General features: G+C 35.9%; 1 protein-coding gene across 1 annotated transcript in view; it reads left to right on the top strand.

Annotated features, from left to right (window-relative positions):
- The window catches only part of LOC117322900 (inactive tyrosine-protein kinase 7-like), a 152205-nt gene that overhangs the window by 109965 nt on the left and 17087 nt on the right, over window positions 1–25153 (top strand). Inside the window, exons 4-7 of the mRNA XM_033877845.1 lie at window positions 849–1000; window positions 2892–3039; window positions 5392–5528; window positions 17026–17155. Of these exons, the coding sequence (XP_033733736.1) occupies window positions 849–1000; window positions 2892–3039; window positions 5392–5528; window positions 17026–17155 (567 nt within the window). The remainder of the gene's footprint in view (window positions 1–848; window positions 1001–2891; window positions 3040–5391; window positions 5529–17025; window positions 17156–25153) is intronic.

Below are 25153 nucleotides of genomic sequence, written 5' to 3'. Positions count from 1 at the left end.
AAGTGTTAGGGTTATAAGGAAGCGATTAGACATGAAAAAGAAGCTAAAGTTCTTTAATGACCAGAACATATTTATATAGTGATGGTCGGTCAAACAGGATTTATTCTCCAGAAAAAATCTGGCCATATCATCACATGAAAAATATATCGCAGACTTGAATGAGATAGTTAATTTATCTTGCCAAGGGCTTCACAGAGTGCATACACTGGGGTTTCTTCCTAATTGTACCAGCTCACTGTTTACCAAACAAGTTTCCCTGATAAAATTTTGAAATTAATTACCATAACACTATTTTGCCACATGGTTTATTTCAACAAGATATAGGATGAGGCAATACTGACAAATTCCCATACTGCATGTTATTTTAGCAAAGTATTACATATGGAAAAGTAAGGAGTTTCTGGGTATCAAAACCAACTTTATTTTGTAAATCTCGGAAAATCTTTATAACCTATATTTCCTCCTGTATTTTTTTTTCAAATATATCAAATACATATTTGGCAAATGATATGAAGGATGGATGAGTTTGCCTTTGGAGACAGTTCAGAGTCTGTAAAATGTTTCTCAAAAGTGTGTTTATAAAGTGGTGTATGTGTTTTTAAATACTAGCTGTAATAAAAAAATAGATGTTTACCAGTAAATTGTCAAGGTTCTCCTTACCCCACCATGATATTAGCTGGGGAGTCACTGGGTTGAGACTACAGCATTTTGTGGCCAGTCAAAAAACCGAATGTTGCCTACACTACTAGTAACAAATTTGTGTACTATAAATGTATTTTGTCACTGTAGTGAAGATAAAATTTGTACTTTTAACCTGTGTAAAATTTTCTTTCTGCTGTAAATTTCAGACTGCTCAATGTTAAAGATCGGAAGAAAGTATCAGGGAACCGCTTTCGGATCACAGGAGTGACTGCAGAGGATAATGGGATATATTCCTGTCGGGCGGTGAATGTCGCCGGGGCAGTTGATAGCCCAATCAAATTCCTCCTAAACGTGAAAGGTAATCTGGAAAACCCAGAGATACATTGTACACTACATGATCAAATGTAAAAAAAAAAACTAAAAAAAACCCTCATTTATCTCCCTGCAGTTATATACATCTGTTCCATGAACATTTTGAATTTTAAAACTCATTTCAGGAAAAGAAATTTATCTTTGGACTTAAGTTTGTTTGATGACATGACCCAGGTTAACAATCATGACCGTACTCATTGTTCCTTGGACTTTATTACTGGTATGACATACTTAAGTTGTTTTTTTGACTGACATGACATACTTAAGTTTTTAACGTTTTTATTGACTGACATGACATACTGAAGTTTTTAGAGTTTTTTGTGAACTGACATGACACAGGGTAATATCTAGAACAATCATAGCCATACTCGTGGTTAATGACCTAATGGTCACAGATGGTCACTGTGGTCTCATTTAAACCTTTTAGATTCTTATTGTTGCCACATAGCCTAGAAAAACCTGTCCCTCTGTGCATGATAACCTTTACATTGTAGCCTTGACTAGGACAAGGTCATCTCTACATCTAGGTAACCATAGCAATATCTACTGTCAACCAGACATATTAACCATTAAGCCTCTTCTTCATCTTGGTTGTTTTTTATGAAATTAGAATAAGTTTCCGTTGGTAAGTGTTTCTGTAAGCCTACACAACGTCCATACCTGTTCCTGACGGCTCTGCAGCATTGCTTGGTATAAAAGGTTAACATTGGCATTGATAGGGAGCATTTAGTGATCTACTGCTGGGGTGTTGTACGTGGCATGGTGTGTTAGAATACATACAGCCAGTCATGTCAGCTATCCGATCGGTGTAAAGAAAATGTTTTTAATATCTTCTAAAAGAACTTGATAAGCATGACCTACACTTTATAGCAGAAATCAGATATGGACCTTGATTTGTTGTTTATCTTGCTTTGGGGAAATTTAGAACAAAAGGATCATGACACAGACTTTAACAAAAGACAAAGTGCATTGTCAAATCATCGTAGTGACAAATTTGTTCAGTTTTTAATAGGCATGAAATATTTAGATTGTATGATATTGTTATATTTGTTTTCCTGGATCAAAAACTTTGCTCAAATGTAATTCAATTGTGAGAGAGGGAGCTTTTATTGATTCATAGGCATTCCAGCAGACCGTTAAACGACACAAGATAATGATGTTTGTTGTCTGGTGAAATTTGAGCCCGCCTCGTAATAGAATTACATGCAAAGCATGTGCATCTGCTATTATTATCATACTGTCACACAGCGGCTGTTTGTAATGGCCGGAATGTGACTAATTTTGTCATGTATTCTTTTCGTCAGGATATAGTCACACAACAAATAAAAATGAAATCAAGTATATTTCAAGATCCTACAGAATGTTTAATTCCTAAATAATTATTTATTGATGGGTGTTGTTTTGAAGTGTCTGATTATGAATGGATATTGAGCTGTATACTTTTTATGTCTGGGGAAAATCTAGTCCTTGGTGTATTATACCTTACATCGACGTCACACAGCTATAACAACATGACGTACTACTTATACATCTATAGTCTGTGACATCAACATGGTATGACGTACCATGACATCACACCTCGGTAGTCCATGACAACAATATGGTATGACATTCTATGAATTTCACATCAATAGTCCATCACAACTATGGTATGACATTCTATGAATTTCACATCAATAGTCCATCACAACTATGGTATGACATTCTATGAATTTCACATCAATAGTCCATGACAACTATGGTATGACATTCTATGACATTTCACATTTATAAGTTTTCTTCTCTAATCAATCTGATTATATTCCTAACATGGTTTTTTAAACGCACTTAACACAAGATTTTAATGTGATTTTCAGTGTGTGATTTTGATATTTCAGCACCAAACACACCACATCTGATTGAGTCACGGTTTACAAGATCCCTCCTAGTCCTGAAGAATGAGGTTGCTAGACTGGATTGTCCGTTCTCCAATGCTTCCAGAATTGAATGGTTTGATGACCATGCCAAGCTCTCCAATAACACCAGGTAATCAAGACCGTCATGTTTGTAGTTCCTGTCACTAGTCTATGACAACACAGTAAACGCTCAGGTAACAATTTGTTTCCAAGGGACAGATATATCCATCCTCATTTCACATGCACAAAACTTCCCTGTAAATGTTAATGTAAACCCCATTTCACATGTGATAGCAGATTCGAACCCTGATGATTTGTGGAGATGAAATGCAGACTTGTCACCTGAAATGTCTGTCCTCCTATAACAGCACTACAGTAATTAAGAGTATGTTGATGTTGGTGGACATTTCTGTCCTCCTATAACAGCACTACAGTAATTAAGAGTATGTTGATGTTGGTGGACATTTTTGCTACTGAGAGAAAATGTGAGAAGCCAGAATGGACAGAATTAAGTACCTGTTCTGACATTCACTCTTACTCTAACACCACAATTAAACTCACTAATCTGACGTCTCAGGTTGTCTGTCTGTTACAATCATTAGGTAGCAATAAACATAGTATTTTACTGTGTTTTTTTGTTAAGATATAATTATATTGACTTGGGTTACCATAGCTACCGAGTCAACCATACATAGATACTTGTCTTTACAAGATAAAAAAAAATTGGAGAATCAAGCTGATTTTGATTAATAACCTGAGCTACTTCATAGATCGTAGTGTCTGCCTGAAAGGAATTCCAAAGTGGATTAATACCGTGACTGTAAATTGAAAACATTTAATTGAATAGCAAAAGGTTAGCAGTACAATACTGGTATGACTTGTTACATGTGTTGGGTGGAATTAAAAACATGCATAATGGTGAGCTGATTGTCACTGAGTATGTGTCAAGTATTGAACAGTGACAAATCTGAAAAATGGATGTCAATTTGATTGAAATTAAATGTAGGCATTGTAAACTTTCGTCAACTGTGAATCAGAACACATGACTAATACACTTTTAAAGTACATGATCACATTTGTATATGACTGCATGCCCCTGATGTTTGTACTGTAGTAATATGTAGGCTGGCTTCTGCACTATTTTTTCTCAAGAATAACTTCCTTGTAATTTTGCAAGCACTCACCAAACTTGTCATAGTTATACATTTTGACAGAAATTAGGAACTGTTCCTTTTGGACAGCTATGGCCCTCTTTCTAACACCAATATTTTTCTAAAGGATAACTTCCTGGCTATATCACCAAAAGATCACACAATGGTGGGCATCAAGATCACTCTGGGATCCCTCATATCATTTATCATTTTGTTATGGAATGTTTAGTTTAAATATGTATAAGGAAATTATTTCTGTCCTATCTTTGTATTATTCTAATGACATTTTCTCGAATTTTCATGTTTTAATGGGTGTACGGGTATACATTTTACTGGTTGTGGGTTTACATTTTACTGGTTGTGGGTTTACATTTTACTGGGTGTGGGTTTACATTTTACTGGGTGTGGGTTTACATTTTACTGGTTGTTGGTTTACATTTTACTTGGTGTGGGTTTACATTTTACTGGGTGTGGGTTTACATTTTAATGGGTGTGGGTTTATATTTTAATTGATGTGGGTTTACATTTTAATGGGCATGGGTTTACGTCAGTCGGTCAGCACTGGAACCAAACCTTCTACATCATTGTGGAATATTTATAGTAAAATGGAAGAAAGTTAAATTGTCATTATTTTAACTCTGACATAAACATTCCCGGTGGGTACCATTCCCTTTTTCCCAGTCCACTTCACCAGCATTGTTTTCAACCTCCAGGCTGGCAATTAGTCATTAGGTCAATTTAGTCTGAGTTTTTAATAGCACTTAAATTTTGAAAATAAGTACAGTCAATATTCTATTGAGACATGAACTACAAACACAATGTTCTGTTCTATCAAAGAAAGACTTCCTTTATGATACTCATTCTTGATAATGCCAGTTGTGCTGTTGATTGTCATGCAAAGTAGGAAATCTTGGTACATGTTAAAATTTAAGGGTCTTTATATGAAGGAATTGTTTTTATGATGTATGTTGACAGTAGCTACACTTTACAATAAAATGGACAGATTCTCTTTTCAAGACTATTTTATTACTGTAATTTGAGCTGAAATAAGCATGCCAGTTGATCTTTAAACATTTAATGGCCAGCATTGATGCTGTGTTTTCTGTAAAGTGACTAAAGTTGAGGGTAGGTAGATTACCGACAATAATTCGTCCATAGCACCATGTTCGTGATGGGTTTATTGTTTTTGAGCCATTTTGGCATTGCCTTAATTATAAAGCACCTGTTAGTGAAACATAGCCTACAGGTGCACTAATTAGTTCAGTAATGTTGTTATGAAATTTCTCCGTTTTTACTCTTATGTAATCCATATGGGTTTATATATCTTCCAGACATACAATCTTCAACAATGGATCACTGTTCTTTCCAAGAGTACGTCAGGTGGATGAAGGATTTTACCGATGTGAGGGACTGGGTGACAACCGTGACATCCCTGCCCAAAGGTTTATGTCAGAACTCATATTAGCCCGTAAGTTTCTATAGCTACAAACTAGTGAGAATTTTATAGCCTCAAACACAGCTGGTAACTACAGTTACACCCTCGAGCACAGCAGAAACAGACAACTTTAAATGAAATATAAGAGCTGTATTTAATTACTGAATATACATTAGACATCGCTTTTGTTCTAGCATTTTTGTGTGTTTCTGACTTGAGCATGTAAATTATTTCCAAAGCTATGTAAAGTGGAATTAAAACACACGCATGTTTTGCACATGATTGTAGTATAAGATTACACATGCCAAGAGTGGAGATTTTTTGTTTCAGCCATTCCTGAATGTACAGATTTTTCAAGTCAAAACATACATGTAGTTCCTGTGTGCTTGTTTATAACTTTATAATGTGTTGAAACGTAATAAATGGAGGTAGTCTAAAAGGTACTAAAGATGGCCCTTGTTTGGGGCATATACCCAGATTACCCTGGTGCTTTATGCTGCCACCTGGTGGTGATAGTAGGAATGCTCTCCTTACTTCCTGCTTTAAACTATCAACTGTTTTTGTTCAATGTTCAAAACCATGTAAATCAGATATCATAGAATTGGTAATTACTGTTTCACCATCATATCATAGAATTGGTAATTACTGTTTCACCATCATATCATAGAATTGGTAATTACTGTTTCACCACCATATCATAGAATTGGTAATTACTGTTTCACCATCATATCATAGAATTGGTAATTACTGTTTCACCATCACATCATAGAATTGGTAATTACTGTTTCACCATCAGATCCTTATAGCTATGAAACTTTCTGTCACAAACATATCGTTTGTAACAGTAAAGTCACATTATATATCTAAATCATTATTAAATAGGATATACTCATTCTTTTGTTTTCTGTTGTTGACATACAGATATTGTTTTTGTTTTACTTAGAAAATTATCCTCTCTGCTTCTTTTCACTTTATCAATTCTTCTTTCCTCTTGTATCAAAATCCTTTTCAATGAAAATTTTTGCTGCCTGGAGCTTAACATCTTTTTGGAATAGGTAACTGTGAGATCATTTCCTTGGCCCAATCCAGTTTGTTGATGTATTGTGATAAAGAACCGATGGCCTAGCTGGTTACAGTGATAAGGAGGTTTTATATAGGGATCCACCCGACACAGCCAGACAGATACAGCCAGACCTGTCTTATCATGTAAAACACACAATAAACACAGGTGGTACATAGAATTGACAGGAAACCATGATATAATAATATTCTAACCTAGAGAATCTTTCCTTTTGGTTAAAATAGCTTTGTCACGTATATACTAAACCTAAATAGCTGACAAAGCTAAAAAGTTTTTATCTATAGCTTATGCATCATGCGAGCTTGAACCATTCATTGGAACCTTTTAATAGCTTATCCATATCAAGACATTGTTACATTTATCCAACATTGAGGTTTTGACTCGAGTTTTGAATGTTACTTAAAACCTCACTGTAGATATATATAGTCCAGAAACAAGTGGGCTAAATGGTGTTGATGTAGGCAATCCAATGCCACTTGTAATGTGTTCAGTCCGATTTTAATAAACTTATTTGCAAGAGAACTTCTCCAATCCAATACAGGTAGCTCATGGACCTAATTTTGAGTATTGAATATAAAGTCCAATTGAGGGGCTTTCCTTTTAGGTAGCTTAATTCCATCCCCTCTCTCCCCACCCCCAAACACACACTTAGTAAAAACAGAAACTATTTAGTAATCACTTTCTACATCTGTGCCTGCACCATGCATATTCGCACCATAACATCACGCCATCAAGGTCTACACCTGAATTAGATTTTGGTGGTCATCAATCAAAGTTAGTTAAAGGTCAAAGGTCACACTTAATCATTTAGGTAAAAGATATCTCTTTAACCCTTGACAGATTTATTAGATTAATAAGGGAAACACAGGTTATTTATGCAAGGCCTTGGTCACTTAGCTTGGATTTAGACCAATGTTTCCTTATTTTTTCTGCAAAATAAGTGAGAAATTAATTTTGAGATGGCTAATGGGCAGCTAAAAAGATCTCAAATTTTTCGTTAATTTGATCTTAAAAAATCTTCATGATTTAAAACACTTTTTTTTTAAAATTGTGGAATTTAAAGAAAAACAGATGATGACTTGTGTTTAGGGAAGGGTAGGGGTCAGAGCGATCATTTGTCAATGTAACTTTTGGTGCGATTGGAGACACCCCAGATGGCACAAAAGACTTCCAGACCAGGCACTACCCTTGTCCTACTGAAATAGAGAGGACAGATTTGTGTGGGGGTTAAAATGTGCTATCTATCTTGCTCAAGCTAATGTAAAAAGCAGCCATTTCTGTTTGTCAGGCCATACTCTGTGAGCACTAGGAGGATGACACTGTTCATAGGTATCAGGTTCACCTCCGAGTCTATAGCTTCACTGTCATAGAAAAACAATAATATGGCTAGTATTTGTCATTTATGAATGAGACTGGGCTAAAAACAATGTAAAGAGAAACTAATGTTCTAAATTTGGCCTCTTCAGATGTTATATTAATTTAGGAAAACTGAGATGTTGATAGCTTTAGATGTTTTTCACCTCTATTGAGATGGCCTGCTGTGTAATTTGACCTTAGATTTAATTACCAATTACTTGGTATATACAACCCTTTGACATGAACTTTTGTAGACAGATTATTTTATAGCTTATTAACCCTTATTATTAAGTAAACACTGAAGTATATCAAGCATTCAGTCATAAACTCCATCTTGGTGTAAAGCAGTTTGTTTGAGAAATATCAATGTATCCATAGACAATTTATTTTTCTGTCAAAAACGGAACATAGAAAAAGTCATTTTAGGAGTTTGAGCATAATTTCTGTCATACTGTCAGGTTTCTCTGCTAAAAGGAGGCAATCAGATGGTTGAAGCAATGTTGTTGTACGGACATCTTGGTAACAATATTAGATTTCACAATGTCAAAAAAATGTAAATGTAAACTTTATTTTACAAAAATATTGAAAATCATGTGGCCGGGGCAGGACAATGACCCCCATAATTTTTCATGTGTGATGGAGGGAATCAAACCACAGATTTCTCCATGTAGAAGGTGCTGTACCAGTAACAAAATGAAAGAGAATTTTATAAACAGTGATGAAGTGTGTATCGTATCTGTACACCAAGTCTGCCTTCTGTTCCTGTTAATGGTGCTATGGCATTGTATACAGGAATAACTTCTAAAGTGACAGCCATGTTGAATTCTTTGAGTACTTCTGTGTGACCTTTTCTGGTACAAAACCATTAGGTATATGATGTGCCATTATTCACAATCTGTAAAATTTGTCTGAGAGGCATCCTGACCCCTTTAGCCTTATAATATCTACTCATTGATAACCGCCTATTCCCTATCACACTCAAAATTTATTTCTAAAAACATGCTTTTCTGAAGAAATGAACTTGTAAACCCTTGAGTAGATGTAAGTTAATGCTAGAATTCAGATTATAAATAGAGGAGAGAATAATCACCATCTGTTTTATAAAAAAAAATTAAATAACTACCAGCAAGAAGGCCGAGAATGTTATTATGGAGCTCTAAAGAAATATTCATGGCTCCAAATGGATCAAAGAGTTCTAGATACATTAGAAAAAAAACAGAATCATTTATATAGATGTCTCTTCATTTACAAGTCATTCTGGAAGAAATAGGTATTAGTTCACTTACCTACTCCTTAAGACAATTCTGATAAATCTTTCTTGAAGTGGTAGATATTTTTACAATAGGGTATAAAAAGGAAACCCTTATCTCTCTTGATTTAGTTGGATGGTGGTGATAGGAAAAAAGACTTCAGAAAATATTCAAGTGTTGAAAACTTTCCATAAATTCTAAATTTTCTGACTGAGAGGAGAAATCATGCCACAATTTCCTGATAAGAACCTATTTCCATGAAGATGCCTGCAGACTTGGGTAAAGGACCTGACACATCAGAGCAATGTGATGTTAGACCACAGATAAACACATTACCTACTTAATTTGTTGATTTCCATCTGATTGTGTGGCCTGTACCATCTTAACAGCGATCCATTCATCTTTGCATAACTGTTCAGACAAGAGGTTTCTTAGTTCCTCATTTCATTCTGAAAGTTGATCGTATTATCGGGAAATGTAAAAAGAAATTATCTAAATGTGACGTTATTTCATTGAAATGTTGTGCAGTTTCTACATTAATCTTGATACAGGCATGGTGGTATGGAAGAATTATGGGAAACAAGGGCGGGTCACTCCAGTTTAATTATCCTCAAGGTCTTTTAATCAGAAGATAGTCATGTTGTTTAGACAGATCACTAATTTTTTCTGACAGTGCCCTAAGGTTAAAAAGACAAATATATTTTGCATAGCCAGACCAGATGTGGAAATGGGTACCAGGATGTATAAGGTTGCATGGGTCACAAGACTGTGTTGTCTCTATTGTGTCAAGGTCAAGTGTCTGCTTGAAATGGATGTTTTACCCTCCTTATCCTTATGGGACAGACATTTAAGTAGGAGAGAATATCATGTTAGATAAAAGAAACATTTATAATCATCCATCAGAAATGCTATAGCCTTAAAATTGTTAGGAGTAGCCTAGAACACAGGTGTGTATTGGGAAAGGAACATGAGCAGACGGCATTGGGAATCATTTCTTATTTCGCCAAAATTTGTAATACAAAACTTTTTGTTCAACATTCATCACTTATGGGTTTTAAGTAAGTATTTTTGGTGAATTTCTGCAACCTTGAGTTTGGGTAAGGTAACCTCTTGACTTGGCTACAAGTGAAAGTATTTTGACAGGTGTGTTGTGTTTAGCTGGGTGGGGCTGGAGATTAGGTTTCCCTCTGATGTGACAGACACTTAGATTTCTATCATAGGCCCAATGGCCATGGACAACCAATTAATGTTGGACCAATCTATATATCCAATGATACACAAATTTAACATACCCTTTATTGAGTCCAGAATTTCCTTTGATAGGATAATGAGTGGGATACAAAAATTGGTTTTAGACGTACTTTTGCTTTGTTACGTACATTTCTTTCCATATTTGCACTCCCAACAGTTAGTGCCAAAACTGAGAATTCATTCTAATTTTGGGGAAATTAAAATCCTTCTGTTTGATGTACTGTAGTGATACATTCTCTGTAGTAAAAAGAAGACAAAACAGTAGCAGTTGCTGCTTATACATTGAGATGGGATGTCCCATATCGTAATGTTAGAAAAAACATAGATAAGCTAAGAACAGGAATGGGTTTGTAGTTTGGTAAGTAGTTAAGAGTGCAGATCTGTTAATGAAATGCCAAAGTACACACTGTTTCCATTCACGATCAGATTATATGAAGCTACCTTAGGGCCTGAGCTTCAACGAAAAACAGGCTTTGAAATTCTCCAGGTGGAACTTGAGCTAGACATATGTGAATGGTTCTGGTGCGCTTTAATCAAAACTGTATAAGAAATATGGTACAAGGTTCTAAGTACTACGAGGCTGAGGCCAAAGGACAAGTGTTATGAAGACATTGAATAATTCCAGGTGGTGCAGTCATCCGAGTGAGACTACAGGTATAAGATGCTGTACCCAAGTGGATTGAGAACGTCTCAAGTACTTCTCTATGTGACTATATGTTACAGATCTACTTCAGCTTTGTAATGTTTGTATATTTGGAATTTGATGTTTACATCAATCTTGTGTAATTAAAAGACTCCTGTCAAATTAGCAAATGCCACTAATGCTGCAAAGCATCCAAAATATCTTAATAAGACCACAGGAACCTGTGGATAGTAGATCTAGAAGAGGATAGTCTGAAGTTGTTATATTCATTACAATTACTTACCTGTGTTACAGGTGTCAGTATCTATCTGTTAATATAGCTACCACAGTTCACTAGAAATGCTACCAAATAATGCTATTTCCTCATGAATCAAGCTCACTCAATACTTTAAGTCAAAGGTGATGTGTTGGCCCCTTGGACTTACGTTAAATATTGATGGCCCCCTGAACACCTTATTTTCTAGTCCCACTGTGGCCCAGCCTAATGATAAATCCTTCAGACAAATCCCAGTAGAGAGAGACAACAAAATCTCATAACACCTTCAGTGACATCATGGAAGTTATCAAATACCTACAAATGACTCTTTGATGTTTCTGTTACAAGGCTATCCAAATTTCTCATTTATAGAAAAATGGTGCATTATTACAAGAGCTTTAAAAAAAGTGATTGAAAAACCTGAAATCTATAGGTTCTTAAGGCTTTGTTTTTTAACAAAAACTGTTTGTTACATTATATTTTTTCAGTGAGTATCGGGATCTTTTGATCCACATGAAGTTGTGTTTGAAAAATTGTCAAATGTTGAAAGGAAGTCAATTTTGTATCATTAATTTTTTGGGCAAAGGTCATATGTCACATGAAAAATGAAGTTGATTACTGGGTTGAGGAGGACCATACATCAGGAACTGACACATGTACTTAGGGGATTAGCTATAATAAGGCTGGGACCAAACTCTTTTATAGGCTCATCTTTACTGGCCTCCACTTCAGCTACCTTTCAGGGTCTGATTGATAGGGTATTCATTGCTGGCCTGTTCTCCTGAACCTGTGATACATTGATTAGGTATTAGTTACCATGGTGACGACCCATGTCATCATACCCTGTCTCCAGTGTTTCAGTTAGGGTCATTTCATACCACGACCCCTGACCTCCAAAACAATTCTCCTCCAATGGTTACTAATGTTAAGAAACCCTATCTTTGTTTGATATATATCATTGCCTTGCTTTTCCTCTCCCTGTCATCATTGTTAGATACAGTATATCCTAATATTCCTGACAGAATGGTTCTATTGTGGCAGGCGATTTATTTTTTCTCTAAATATTGGTGTGATAAGGATTATGTGTTTATCTGACAGATCTAGTCCCTCGTCACATCAGCTCTCTTTTGTCAGCTGCTTGTGAACATTTTATACAGACAGACAAGGTCCTGAAGTAATGACATTTGAAACGACATTACCTACTAAAACACAATAGAATTACCTACTGAAACACAATATAATTACATACTAAAACACAATAGAATTAATTACTTAAACACAACAGAATTACCTACTAAAACACAATAGAATTACTTACTAAAACACAATTGAATTACCTACTAAAACAATAGAATTACCTATTAGAACTGGTGAATTTCATTATTCTTTCTTCAAAAGGTTCTGTATTCAACAAATTGTCTCCATCTGGTTCTGTATTCCACAAAATGTCTTTTCTTAGTTTTGCAAACCTGCTACTATTCCTTCATTCATTTTTTTTCTCTTAAAAAAGATCAACACATCTTTCTGACAGCTATGGTTTGATATTTGTGTGGTACTGCTGATAATGAAAAGATTTTTATGAAATAAAGATGTATGTTGTAGTTGAACATTTAGGTAGTTTCCTGCTACATCTGTGGACAGCAATCATGTCAGTAACCCCATCATATGTCTAGGTAATTGACCAAGATCTTTTGGAACAAGAATAAAGTGATTGGCCTATTTACAGAACTGTGTTCAGATATGTTAACAGTTAAAGCCATTTGTGATGTGTTGCTATGATATATATATATAGTTATATAAAACAGTAGTGTATGATGACCTTAAGATAGTTATATAAAACAGTAGTGTATGATGACCTTAAGATAGTTATATAAAACAGTAGTGTATGATGACCTTAAGATAGTTATATACAGTTGAGTGTAGACTAAAGGTTACACAAAGTGCACTCCGAGTGCACTCCGTTTGGACTCGGAGTGCACTCCGTTTGGACTCCAGGTAAACTTGGAGTGCACTCGGAGTGCACTCCAAGTTTACCTGGAGTCCTATCAGGCCCCAATCATACCTGGGTCCACATGTATCACATGTACCTGTAACCAAGTACATATATATACATAATATTTATAGATAGATGTATACTCTTATACATTTAGACTCCTTAAACATGTAACAATAAGATATGTGTTACTGTTTTATCTTTGTATATATCATCTTATTATTTTGTTGGGTCATTTTAGTTGGTTAACTAACAGCATCTAATATAATAGATTTTTTCTATTAGTTAACCCTATATAAAATGAATAGATCTGGCACTTCGTTGAAAAATGTATGATAGCATTCCTTTGATTTGAAGAGTTTTAACCAGCCACGTCAATTAGTAGAAAATTGGCAATAAACAAAAATGTATATAAATTTGGCAAGTTGTTTGTGGTCTCTCAAAATGTAGAGTTTGATTGTGTACTGGACATAACTTGTACTCGAAGTACTAAGTACTGTTTTTAATATATTTCAAATACTTTTCTTTCAACAGTTTATATTTATCTTAACATACAATAAAAAAGAAAGTTTTTTTTTTTATTACCTGGATAGCATATTCCGGATCTGATGTCTAATTTTGATTTACAGTTTAACATCAGGCTTACATTTCTATTTGGTAAACCAATTTTTTTTTGTTATGCCAGCCTCATTAAATCCAGGTCATACATGGAGTTCTTTTAACAGTTATATCAGATACATCCCCCCCCCCCCCCAACTTCCAGGTCAATATTTACCTGTAGATCAAGCGTGATTACAGGGGTGTGGAGAAAAGACAGACTTACACTGACCCCAATAATGACCCCTTCCTCCAAGTTTACCTCGTAAGGTGTGAAGATCTGGACAGGTGTACACACGGTCATCTAACTAGATAAAGACCCCCTTAATTGTTAGATGGAAACTGGTCATCACACCTTACCTTTACCTAGCCCCAGTTTCCTCTGGCCCTGACACACACCATGTCTGGTGTAATATGGTGTCAGGGCCGGAGGAAACTCCGGCTAACCTTTATCAAGGTCGTATAGAAATATAGGTACAGACTTGTGACGGTCGGTATCTGACAATTTTGAAATTATATGATTGTCCATTCCTATTACAGTATTATTAAATCAGTTATATGTCATTTATAGAAAAAAAAAATATTTGAAATTTTTTTTTTATTTCAAACTGGTACTATTACTTTATGTCTTTGATATTATAATGGAAGCATGTATAGAGTATTAGAGGTCAATATGTAAATCAACATAGATTAATATAATTTTCATGTTTGAGTTAAGTAAATACTTACCAAACATTCCATACACCAACTGCAGCGGGCATTATGCATTTTTTTTTTTTTAAAGTTTGAACATTTAATTTTATGATTTTATAATTGGCTTGAACAACCATTGTACATTCATGACCTGTATCTGTTACATACAATGTATGAGTGACACATATCATGATAGATATTGACTGAATGGGATAGAAAAAGATGTAGTTCCAACAGGTCAGTTTTACAGGTAAATGGTACATAGGTTGCCGTGTCCAACTGCCCTGAGGCAAATTTTACCTCAGGCTCTATAATCTTATTTCCTGGATGAGAACAATGTGTACTAATTACGGGTATAAAGCTATAGGTTGGTTTTGGGAAATGGTGAATTTACATTCATTATACCATTTTGAATTACACTGAATTTTTTTTTTTTTTTTACTTTAATCTAGCTCTTTCTTTACAATTAATTTTTTAAAGCAATGTCTTTATATTTTTGAATATTACAAGATAAGAACTGCATCATTTCTTAATTTGATTTGCATTAATTTTTTTTGAACTTATATCATTCAACATTGTACCTCTACAGACCGGACACCTGCATGAACCAGCCAATACGTTTGGTCTCAAGGACTTATGGTTTAGACAGGTTACAATGTAATAAGAAACGGCTTATTTTTACTACTCTAATTTCAGTATAGAATGACTTCATTTCAAAAGAGTTTGTCTTCTTAAATCTGTTAACGAATTTGTTAATGGTATTACAACTTATCTTGACATTTCCACCTTAATTACACTGGTATTTAGTTTATACATGTAATTTTGGTCTGATTAAGGCCTCTCAAATGGAGAGCTACAATCCTACTGTTCTGTTAATTGGCCTGAGGTTATATAAATTATAACACTGTGACCCTGCTTTGCACAGCTTCATCATTTGAAGCCATACAGTGACAGTATTGACACAGGTATTTCTGTGAACTCATGGACAGTACCTGTAGCTGGCTTCTAAAACTCACCTGGCACAGTATCAGGGGTGTCCGGCCAGAGTCAGTCATGCATGGCCAATAATAATAGCAATTAAACAGATACTGTCATTTATTATGGATAGTCCAGAACTACATACTTGTGTGTACGTTATGTCAGAACATTAATTCAACTAAAATGATTGTTCATTTTATAATTACTTGCCTGAATTGAGTACATATATGTAGAGAATGTCTTATATAAAAAAAAAACCACATAATTCATTAAAAACTGTAAACTTTCAATATTTTGAATAATCAATAACGTAATATAGATATATTATCTGAACTTCCTTTACAGTCATGATATATGTACAGTAATAAATATTCTAATTGAAATAATTTTCAATTCCTTAATAAAATGAAATACAATTTACTTCCATCTTAATGAAATATGAAATAATAAGCAATTAACTTTCATAGAAACCTGATTATAGCATAAATTGTATAACTGTCTTTTATGGATCTTAATAAATATAAATTGAACATGTAGGTATTATTACCATGTATTAACAATAAAAGAAATATTCCTAGTAAACTAAACAAATGTTAATAGTAATATTAACAGAACAAAAGTAATTTGTAAATATGTATTTAATTATATGTAAATTATATTAAAAGCATCAAAGTATTAATATATATATATGATATAGTCTGATTATAGAACTGGGGTAGGCATGGTGTCTTATAGGACTCCAGGTAGACTCGGAATCCACTTGGAGTGCACTCCAAGTTTACCTGGAGTCCAAACGGAGTGCACTCCAAGTCCAAATGGAGTGCACTCGGAGTGCACTTGGGTGTAACCTTTAGTCTACACTCAACTGTAAAACAGTAGTGTATGATGACCTTAAGATAGTTATATAAAACAGTAGTGTATGATGACCTTAAGATAGTTATATAAAACAGTAGTGTATGATGACCTTAAGATAGTTATATAAAACAGTAGTGTATGATGACCTTAAGATAGTTATATAAAACAGTAGTGTATGATGACCTTAAGATAGTTATATAAAACAGTAGTGTATGATGACCTTAAGATAGTTATATAAAACAGTAGTGTATGATGACCTTAAGATAGTTATATACATGTAAAACAGTAGTGTATGATGACCTTAAGATAGTTATATAAAACAGTAGTGTATGATGACCTTAAGATAGTTATATAAAACAGTAGTGTATGATGACCTTAAGATAGTTATATAAAACAGTAGTGTATGATGACCTTAAGATAGTTATATAAAACAGTAGTGTATGATGACCTTAAGATAGTTATATAAAACAGTAGTGTATGATGACCTTAAGATAGTTATATAAAACAGTAGTGTATGATGTATGATATTTAATGTATAAGTGGACTTTAAGTGACCATTACTTGTTTTTTGTTGCAGATCTTGACAAGTTCTCATCGATGTCATTTGAGCCAAGGTTGATATCAAACTTTCCAATGGTGATTCCATCTCACACTCGCTTTGTTGTAAAGGTGTTCCAACCCAGTGGCCAGCCTGAGCCTATTCTCAGGTACGTACCTACCTCTCTGATCCCTACCCCTGTCTCCATACACATCAAATAACATTATCAGGCTGTCTAAGACCATCGGAAAAACATCATCTGAATGTCACCCAATATTTTACCTTGTCTGTCAGGGAGAACCTACATGGAATCACAGAGTCACAGTTCAGTGCCATAGAGATAGACATTTCATGCCAAATATTGTAACAGATTTTAGTCTTTCTAACCATTTACAATAGGAGTTCTAAAGAACAACCTTCAGACCAATGACTTATGACACTGTTGTATCAGGCAGGTTAGGGGTGGTGAGGGACCTGTGATGAGTTTGGGGTGGTGAGGGACCTGTGGTGAGTTAGGTGTGGTGAGGGACCTGTGGTGAGTTAGGTGTGGTGAGGGACCTGTGGTGAGTTTGGGGTGGTGAGGGACCTGTGGTGAGTTTGGGGTGGTGAGGGACCTGTGGTGAGGGACCTGTGGTGGGGGACCTGTGGTGAGGGACCTGTGGTGGGGGACCTGTGGTGAGGGACCTGTGGTGGGGGACCTGTGGTGAGTTTGGGGTGGTGAGGGACCTGTGGTGAGGGACCTGTGGTGTGGGACCTGTGGTGAGGGACCTGTGGTGTCGGACCTGTGGTGAGTTTGGGGTGTTGAGGGACCTGTGGTGAGTTTGGGGTGGTGAGGGACCTGTGGTGAGTTTGGGGTGGTGAGGGACCTGTGGTGGGGGACCTGTGGTGAGTTTGGGGTGGTGAGGGACCTGTGGTGAGTTAGGGGTGGTGAGGGACCTGTGGTGAGGGACCTGTGGTGTGGGACCTGTGGTGAGGGACCTGTGGTGTCGGACCTGTGGTGAGTTTGGGGTGGTGAGGGACCTGTGGTGAGGGACCTGTGGTGGGGGACCTGTGGTGAGTTTGGGGTGGTGAGGGACCTGTGGTGAGGGACCTGTGGTGAGTTAGGTATGGGGTTAGGGACCTGAGTCGAGTTAGGTGTGATGAGTTAGGTATGGGGTTAGGGACCTGTGGTGAGTTAGGTATGGGGTTAGGGACCTGTGATGAGTTAGGTGTGATGAGTTAGGTATGGGGTTAGGGACCTGTGATGAGTTAGGTATGGGGTTAGGGACCTGTGATGAGTTAGGTATGGGGTTAGGGACCTGTGGTGAGTTAGGTATGGGGTTAGGGACCTGTGATGAGTTAGGTGTGGTGAGTTAGGTATGGGGTTAGGGACCTGTGATGATCGAGTTAGGTATGGGGTTAGGGACCTGTGATGAGTTAGGTATGGGGTTAGGGACCTGTGATGAGTTAGGTATGGGGTTAGGGACCTGTGAAGAGTTAGGTGTGATGAGTAAGGTATGGGGTTAGGGACCTGTGATGAGTTAGGTATGGGGTTAGGGACCTGTGATGAGTTAGGTATGGGGTTAGGGACCTGTGATGAGTTAGGTGTGATGAGTTAGGTATGGGGTTAGGGACCTGTGATGAGTTAGGTGTGGTGAGTTAGGTATGGGGTTAGGGACCTGTGATGAGTTAGGTATGGGGTTAGGGACCTGTGATGAGTTAGGTGTGGTGAGTTAGGTATGGGGTTAGGGACCTGTGATGAGTTAGGTATGGGGTTAGGGACCTGAGTCGAGTTAGGTGTGATGAGTTAGGTATGGGGTTAGGGTTAGAGAATTACTGGTAGGTATTACCAGCTGGAATCACACACATTAGTGTTACACTTGCCGTTTACATGGTAAACTAATCATGACTGCTGTTCACACAAGAGAAAACTATATTTACAGGTACAATAACATGAGAAATCCAGATGAAGCTGTTTTGGTAAAACTCGGTTATAAAAGTACATTTTACCAGCTCTCTAGTCAGGGTTCCTGTGTACTCCAAGGTTTCTATACACCATTTTCAAATTGGGTTTCCTTTTTCTTTTCTTTTTTTTGCCATTAAATAAGTGACAAAATTTTCATCCTTTTTATCTTCTTTCACTGTATAGAAATCAAGGTTTTATTTTACAGATAAAGTACAGTTTAGTCATAAAAAAACTAATGTATTACTGACAGTATTCAGTCAAGGCCCTGGATGACTGGTCCATAACAAGCTACTACAATACAACCATGCTACTGTGTGATACTCAAAATTGTAAGATAACTATTCTAATGTTGCCTTAAAATTTGGACAGCAAATCATTTCCTATGGCTATGTTATGGGGATTGCATAAAAACCTTGCTGAAAGAATTTGGTACTATAGACTTTTTTATGACCTCCAGGGTCAAAGGTCACTGCCATGGTGAATCAAACTTCACATTACATAACCAGTTTGGCCATTTTGTTGTTCTGATAGTGCCATAAATAAGATAGAACATCTGCTTCCTATCGGTGGTTTAAGGACTTTGAATGTTTTGTGCTATATTAAACAGCAGTAATATTGCCAGCAAACTTGTCCCGAGATTATGGCTTATCTTCTCCTCCTATCTGCTAGCTGGCCTCCTCCTTTAGTTGTTCAAGTTTCATCACCTGTCATGCTAATTGTAACTGTGGGAGATGTTTCCAGTAGTGTTACTACCCTGTACTGACTGGTAACACTTACATAGTCTGATCTGTCACAAGTTGTCTACACGGGCCAATGTGTAATGTGTATTATTAACCTAAAGGTCAAGGTCAGGGAAGGAGGTCAAAGTTCCAAATAACATCAATATTTTACCTGCCATCTTTCAAATTTCTGAACGTTTCTTCCACTTCGTCTTTATTGTACTTTTGTCCTTTTCTATGTTTTAAAATACAAAAATGGACCCACATTCCACAAAGATTTGAATTTGGCACCGATCACACTTAAATACTCTTTTTAACTTTATCTTTATTGATTAATTAATTTTTAGAAATTCTGTATATATTTATTTGTGTCATGAACAGACAAAATTTAACCTGGCAAATGTTTATATTTGAAACCAAAAGTCAAAGTTATGACAGAAGTTCAAAGGTAATTTGTAGTGATCATTAACTAGATCATAAATATTGATTCCACATTCCCTTAGGAGACTAAACATTTCCTTAGGAGACTAAACATTTCCTTAGGAGACAACACATTTCCTTAGGAGACTAAACATTTCCTTAGGAGACTAAACATTTCCTTAGGAGACAACACATTCCCTTAGGAGACTAAACATTTCCTTAGGAGACTAAACATTCCCTTAGGAGACTAAACATTTCCTTAGGAGACTAAACATTTCCTTAGGAGACAACACATTTCCTTAGGAGACAACACATTCCCTTAGGAGACTAAACATTTCCTTAGGAGACTACACATTCCCTTAGGAGACTAAACATTTCCTTAGGAGACTAAACATTTCCTTAGGAGACTAAACATTCCCTTAGGAGACTAAACATTTCCTTAGGAGACTAAACATTCCCTTAGGAGACTAAACATTTCCTTAGGAGACTAAACATTTCCTTAGGAGACAACACATTTCCTTAGGAGACTAAACATTTCCTTAGGAGACTAAACATTTCCTTAGGAGACAACACATTTCCTTAGGAGACCACACATTTCCTTAGGAGACTAAACATTTCCTTAGGAGACTAAACATTTCCTTAGGAGACAACACATTCCCTTAATTAGGAGACTAAACATTTCCTTAGGAGACTAAACATTTCCTTAGGAGACAACACTTTCCCTTAGGAGACTAAACATTTCCTTAGGAGACTAAACATTCCCTTAGGAGACTACACATTCCCTTAGGAGACTACACATTCCCTTAGGAGACTAAACATTTCCTTAGGAGACTAAACATTTCCTTAGGAGACTAAACATTTCCTTAGGGGACAACACATTTCCTTAGGAGACTAAACATTCCCTTAGGGGACAACACATTCCCTTAGGGGACAACACATTCCCTTAGGAGACAACACATTTCCTTAGGAGACTAAACATTTCCTTAGGAGACAACACTTTCCCTTAGGAGACTACACATTCCCTTAGGAGACTAAACATTTCCTTAGGAGACTAAACATTTCCTTAGGAGACTAAACATTTCCTTAGGGGACAACACATTTCCTTAGGAGACTAAACATTCCCTTAGGAGACTAAACATTTCCTTAGGAGACAACACATTCCCTTAGGAGACAACACATTCCCTTAGGGGACAACACATTCCCTTAGGAGACTAAACATTTCCTTAGGAGACAACACTTTCCCTTAGGAGACAACACATTCCCTTAGGAGACTAAACATTTCCTTAGGAGACAATACATTTCCTTAGGAGACTAAACATTTCCTTAGGAGACTAAACATTCCCTTAGGAGACAACACATTCCCTTAGGAGACAACACATTCCCTTAGGAGACAACACTTTCCCTTAGGAGACTAAACATTTCCTTAGGAGACAACACTTTCCCTTAGGAGACAACACATTCCCTTAGGAGACTAAACATTTCCTTAGGAGACAATACATTTCCTTAGGAGACTAAACATTTCCTTAGGAGACTAAACATTTCCTTAGGGGACAACACATTTCCTTAGGAGACAACACTTTCCCTTAGGAGACTAAACATTTCCTTAGGAGACAACACTTTCCCTTAGGAGACTAAACATTTCCTTAGGAGACTAAACATTTCCTTAGGAGACTAAATATTTCCTTAGGGGACAACACATTTCCTTAGGAGACTAAACATTTCCTTTGGAGACTAAACATTTCCTTAGGAGACTAAACATTTCCTTAGGAGACAACACATTCCCTTAGGAGACTAAACATTTCCTTAGGAGACTAAACATTTCCTTAGGAGACTAAACATTTCCTTAGGAGACAACACTTTCCCTTAGGAGACTAAACATTTCCTTAGGAGACTAAACATTTCCTTAGGAGACTACACATTTCCTTAGGAGACTAAACATTTCCTTAGGAGACAACACATTTCCTTAGGAGACTAAACATTTCCTTAGGAGACTAAACATTTCCTTAGGAGACTAAACATTTCCTTAGGAGACAACACATTCCCTTAGGAGACTAAACATTTCCTTAGGAGACTAAACATTTCCTTAGGAGACTAAACATTCCCTTAGGAGACTAAACATTTCCTTAGGAGACAACACATTCCCTTAGGAGACAACACATTCCCTTAGGAGACTACATGTACACATTTCTGTTAAACATTAGGTAAAATGTCTGATATCTTCAGGAATCCCTCTTAGAGGATGCTCTATAGGAAGATTAAGTATTTCTTTTGACGTGTTGGGAAGGTTATCATTGTGGAAAAAAGAAACACCTTTGAACTTTGTGTGAATATATCAATAAGATATTTTGAATTTTAGTGGCATGATAATAAAATTTAACTTCTTGAAGTTATATCAACATCTGGTTTTTATTTTAGTTTATAGAAATACATAATTATAAGTGTGATTTAATGTAACCTGTTGAAGATTGACTTTGTGAAATGTGATTTGTTAAAGCAGGTTTATTAGGTCCTTAAAAAACTTGTGAATTTTATAGATTTCTCTCTCAAAACTTCACTTGTGATAACAACTATCAGACTTAGCTACTTCTGTACATATCACGAACATTTTCATTCTGGCTTGGCTTGTGTTTGATGTTGGATATCATGGGATGGGGGAATATGCTAAGTTTAAGTGTCTTCAGTATTAAAGTTAAGAGGCACTCAGAAAGTCTTATGAAACTGAAATAGTTTTGATTTTATGGCACTTGATTCAAAATTGATTGGAGAAAAATGTATTTTTTTTTTAAATCAATGATTAGATAATGAAAATGCAACAAGGCAATGGACATTATCTTAACATAGTACATGGTTTTAGATTGGGCCAACAAATAAAAAAATGTGGAAAAAAACGTCCATCTGAAAAGGACTTTGATTCTTTAAGTTTTAATTGATTTCAAAGTTCTGTTTATGATAATTATTCCTTTGAAACAGAACAAATAATCTCCAATAAGACACCAGTGTATTTGTTGTCATGTATTTGTCGAGTACCATATGTGTATAATCTTCTCTCACATTTTCAACATTCGTTTTGCATGCAGAGCAACAGGGGTTGTCTTTTTTCCAAGGGTTGTTACACAAGTGATAACAGGGATCTTAATCTCTAATACCTCTGTCATAAGTTTATTACGTGTAGGCCCTATCTGTTTCCATCATAAAAATGCTTCACGCTAGACTTACACAATGGTAATAGTTACAGAAACCATGGTGAGAAACAGGAGCAGAACAAGTATCAGAACTACATCAATATTTACCTCGTAAATTTCACCTTTTTGGCAAAAACAAGTTCTGTGTACTTTGTATTATGTTTATCGTCAATCCTTTTTTCTTTCCACACTGTTTGAAAACAGAAAAGCTTATAATCATGGATATTTGCCTCAGAACATCCATTAGAACTGTTTTGCTATTTCACACAAAATGCGAAAGAAAAACTTGCTGCAGAAGACATTACATAAGAATTTTTTGTGAGCAGAGTAATTAGGGCCGGAGTTGTGTTTATATAGATATTGTTATTTACGCCACTAGAGATATGCAAACATTTGCATACCATGTTATTAATATCATGTAGCGTGGCTTTGTCGTAAATTCTCCATTTGAGCGAGACATCTATAACTACTTCCATGTGTATTCCTGTATCAGCGTGTGCCGAGAATTTCCATCAGGGGCTGCAGATTGCCTGGTAATTCCTTTAAGAACAATTGTTCTGATAATGGGCCTTGCTTGTTACCAGCAACATTTAAGATAAAGAATTTCATCTGTTGGAACCATTTATGCATTAAATAGGAAATCTGGAAATGGCCGACACATGATTGCCTAAAAAATGTCAAGAGTCAGAATGGATCATATTTAATAAGAAATGTTTGCCAGAATTTTGAAAACGGGTGTTGTAATTTTAGTCAGATATGCCTCGACTACGTACAGCTCAGAAAGCATGCTGCCAAATGTGAGAGATCCTTTTATTACGGCACAAGAAATATGATATAATTGGTCAATATGCTGATACTGTTTGGCAAATCATGAATGAACTATTGATAATTATGTCTCCCAAATGAAGCTTGGGGACATATTGTTTTTGCTCCGTTTCTTATTATTATTAATATTAAGTCCCCTTAACGAAGTTAGGAGACTTAATTATTGTGATTGTTTCTAATTATTATTATTCTGGACAAATTCTTTTTGACACTTTTCTCAAAAGCTATTGGATGGAACTTAATGAAATAAAACTTTACACAAGGGTTCCTCATGGTCAGGAAGAGTGTAATGAACCCTTTTCTTGCGATTACTTAACCAAGATGGCTGTCACAGCCTCTGATTGGCTAAAAGCTACGAAAATCTAATTGAATTGAATTCAATATTACTTGTTGGGAGGGATGGTAACCAAATGTTCTTTAATTTAGTACAAAAAAGTTGAAATTAAAAACAAAATGGCTACCATACCTGATACACCAACTTCTGATTGGTCGAAATGAAGATATCATCCCATTTTGTAGTGGGTGTAGTATGGCAATACAAAACAATGGCAGCATCTAATTCTGGCACAAACAAAATGGCCACCTTTTTCTGGTCTCTGATTGATAGAAATTTAAATATTGTCGATTTTGATGAAAATTTGTATAGAGGGGGAACTGTGAATTCAACCGTACTGGTTTGGCTGCCGTAGTAACCATACGGAGGCTTCTGATTTGTCGAAATTTAGATAGTGTTTGAATTTGATGAAAATTGGTGTATATGGGTATCAGAGACTGCAAATACAATAAGCACTTGTTCATTTTTGATATTCCGAAACTATTAGTACAGTGTTTGTCGAAATGACAATGTTAGTTCATCATCAGTCAATTTTCTGGACTAAAGTATATTTTTTCTGTTATGTTTCGTTTTTTAAGTAAAGATGCATCCTTCTGTTGATTTATTAAAAGTTATGGTCAGTTTTCCAGGTGTGTCTGACTGACTGGTAAATGATAGCAGTAATTGTGTGCCTTACAGCATTATCACTCTAGAATCTCTGCTTGAATGTTAATTTATGCAAATGAATCATTTATATGTCAAT

Source organism: Pecten maximus, chromosome 3, assembly GCF_902652985.1.
Source record: "Pecten maximus chromosome 3, xPecMax1.1, whole genome shotgun sequence".
Taxonomy (NCBI): domain Eukaryota; kingdom Metazoa; phylum Mollusca; class Bivalvia; order Pectinida; family Pectinidae; genus Pecten; species Pecten maximus.
Note: the sequence above shows the minus strand (reverse complement) of the source record. Positions and strands in the feature narration are given on the sequence as shown.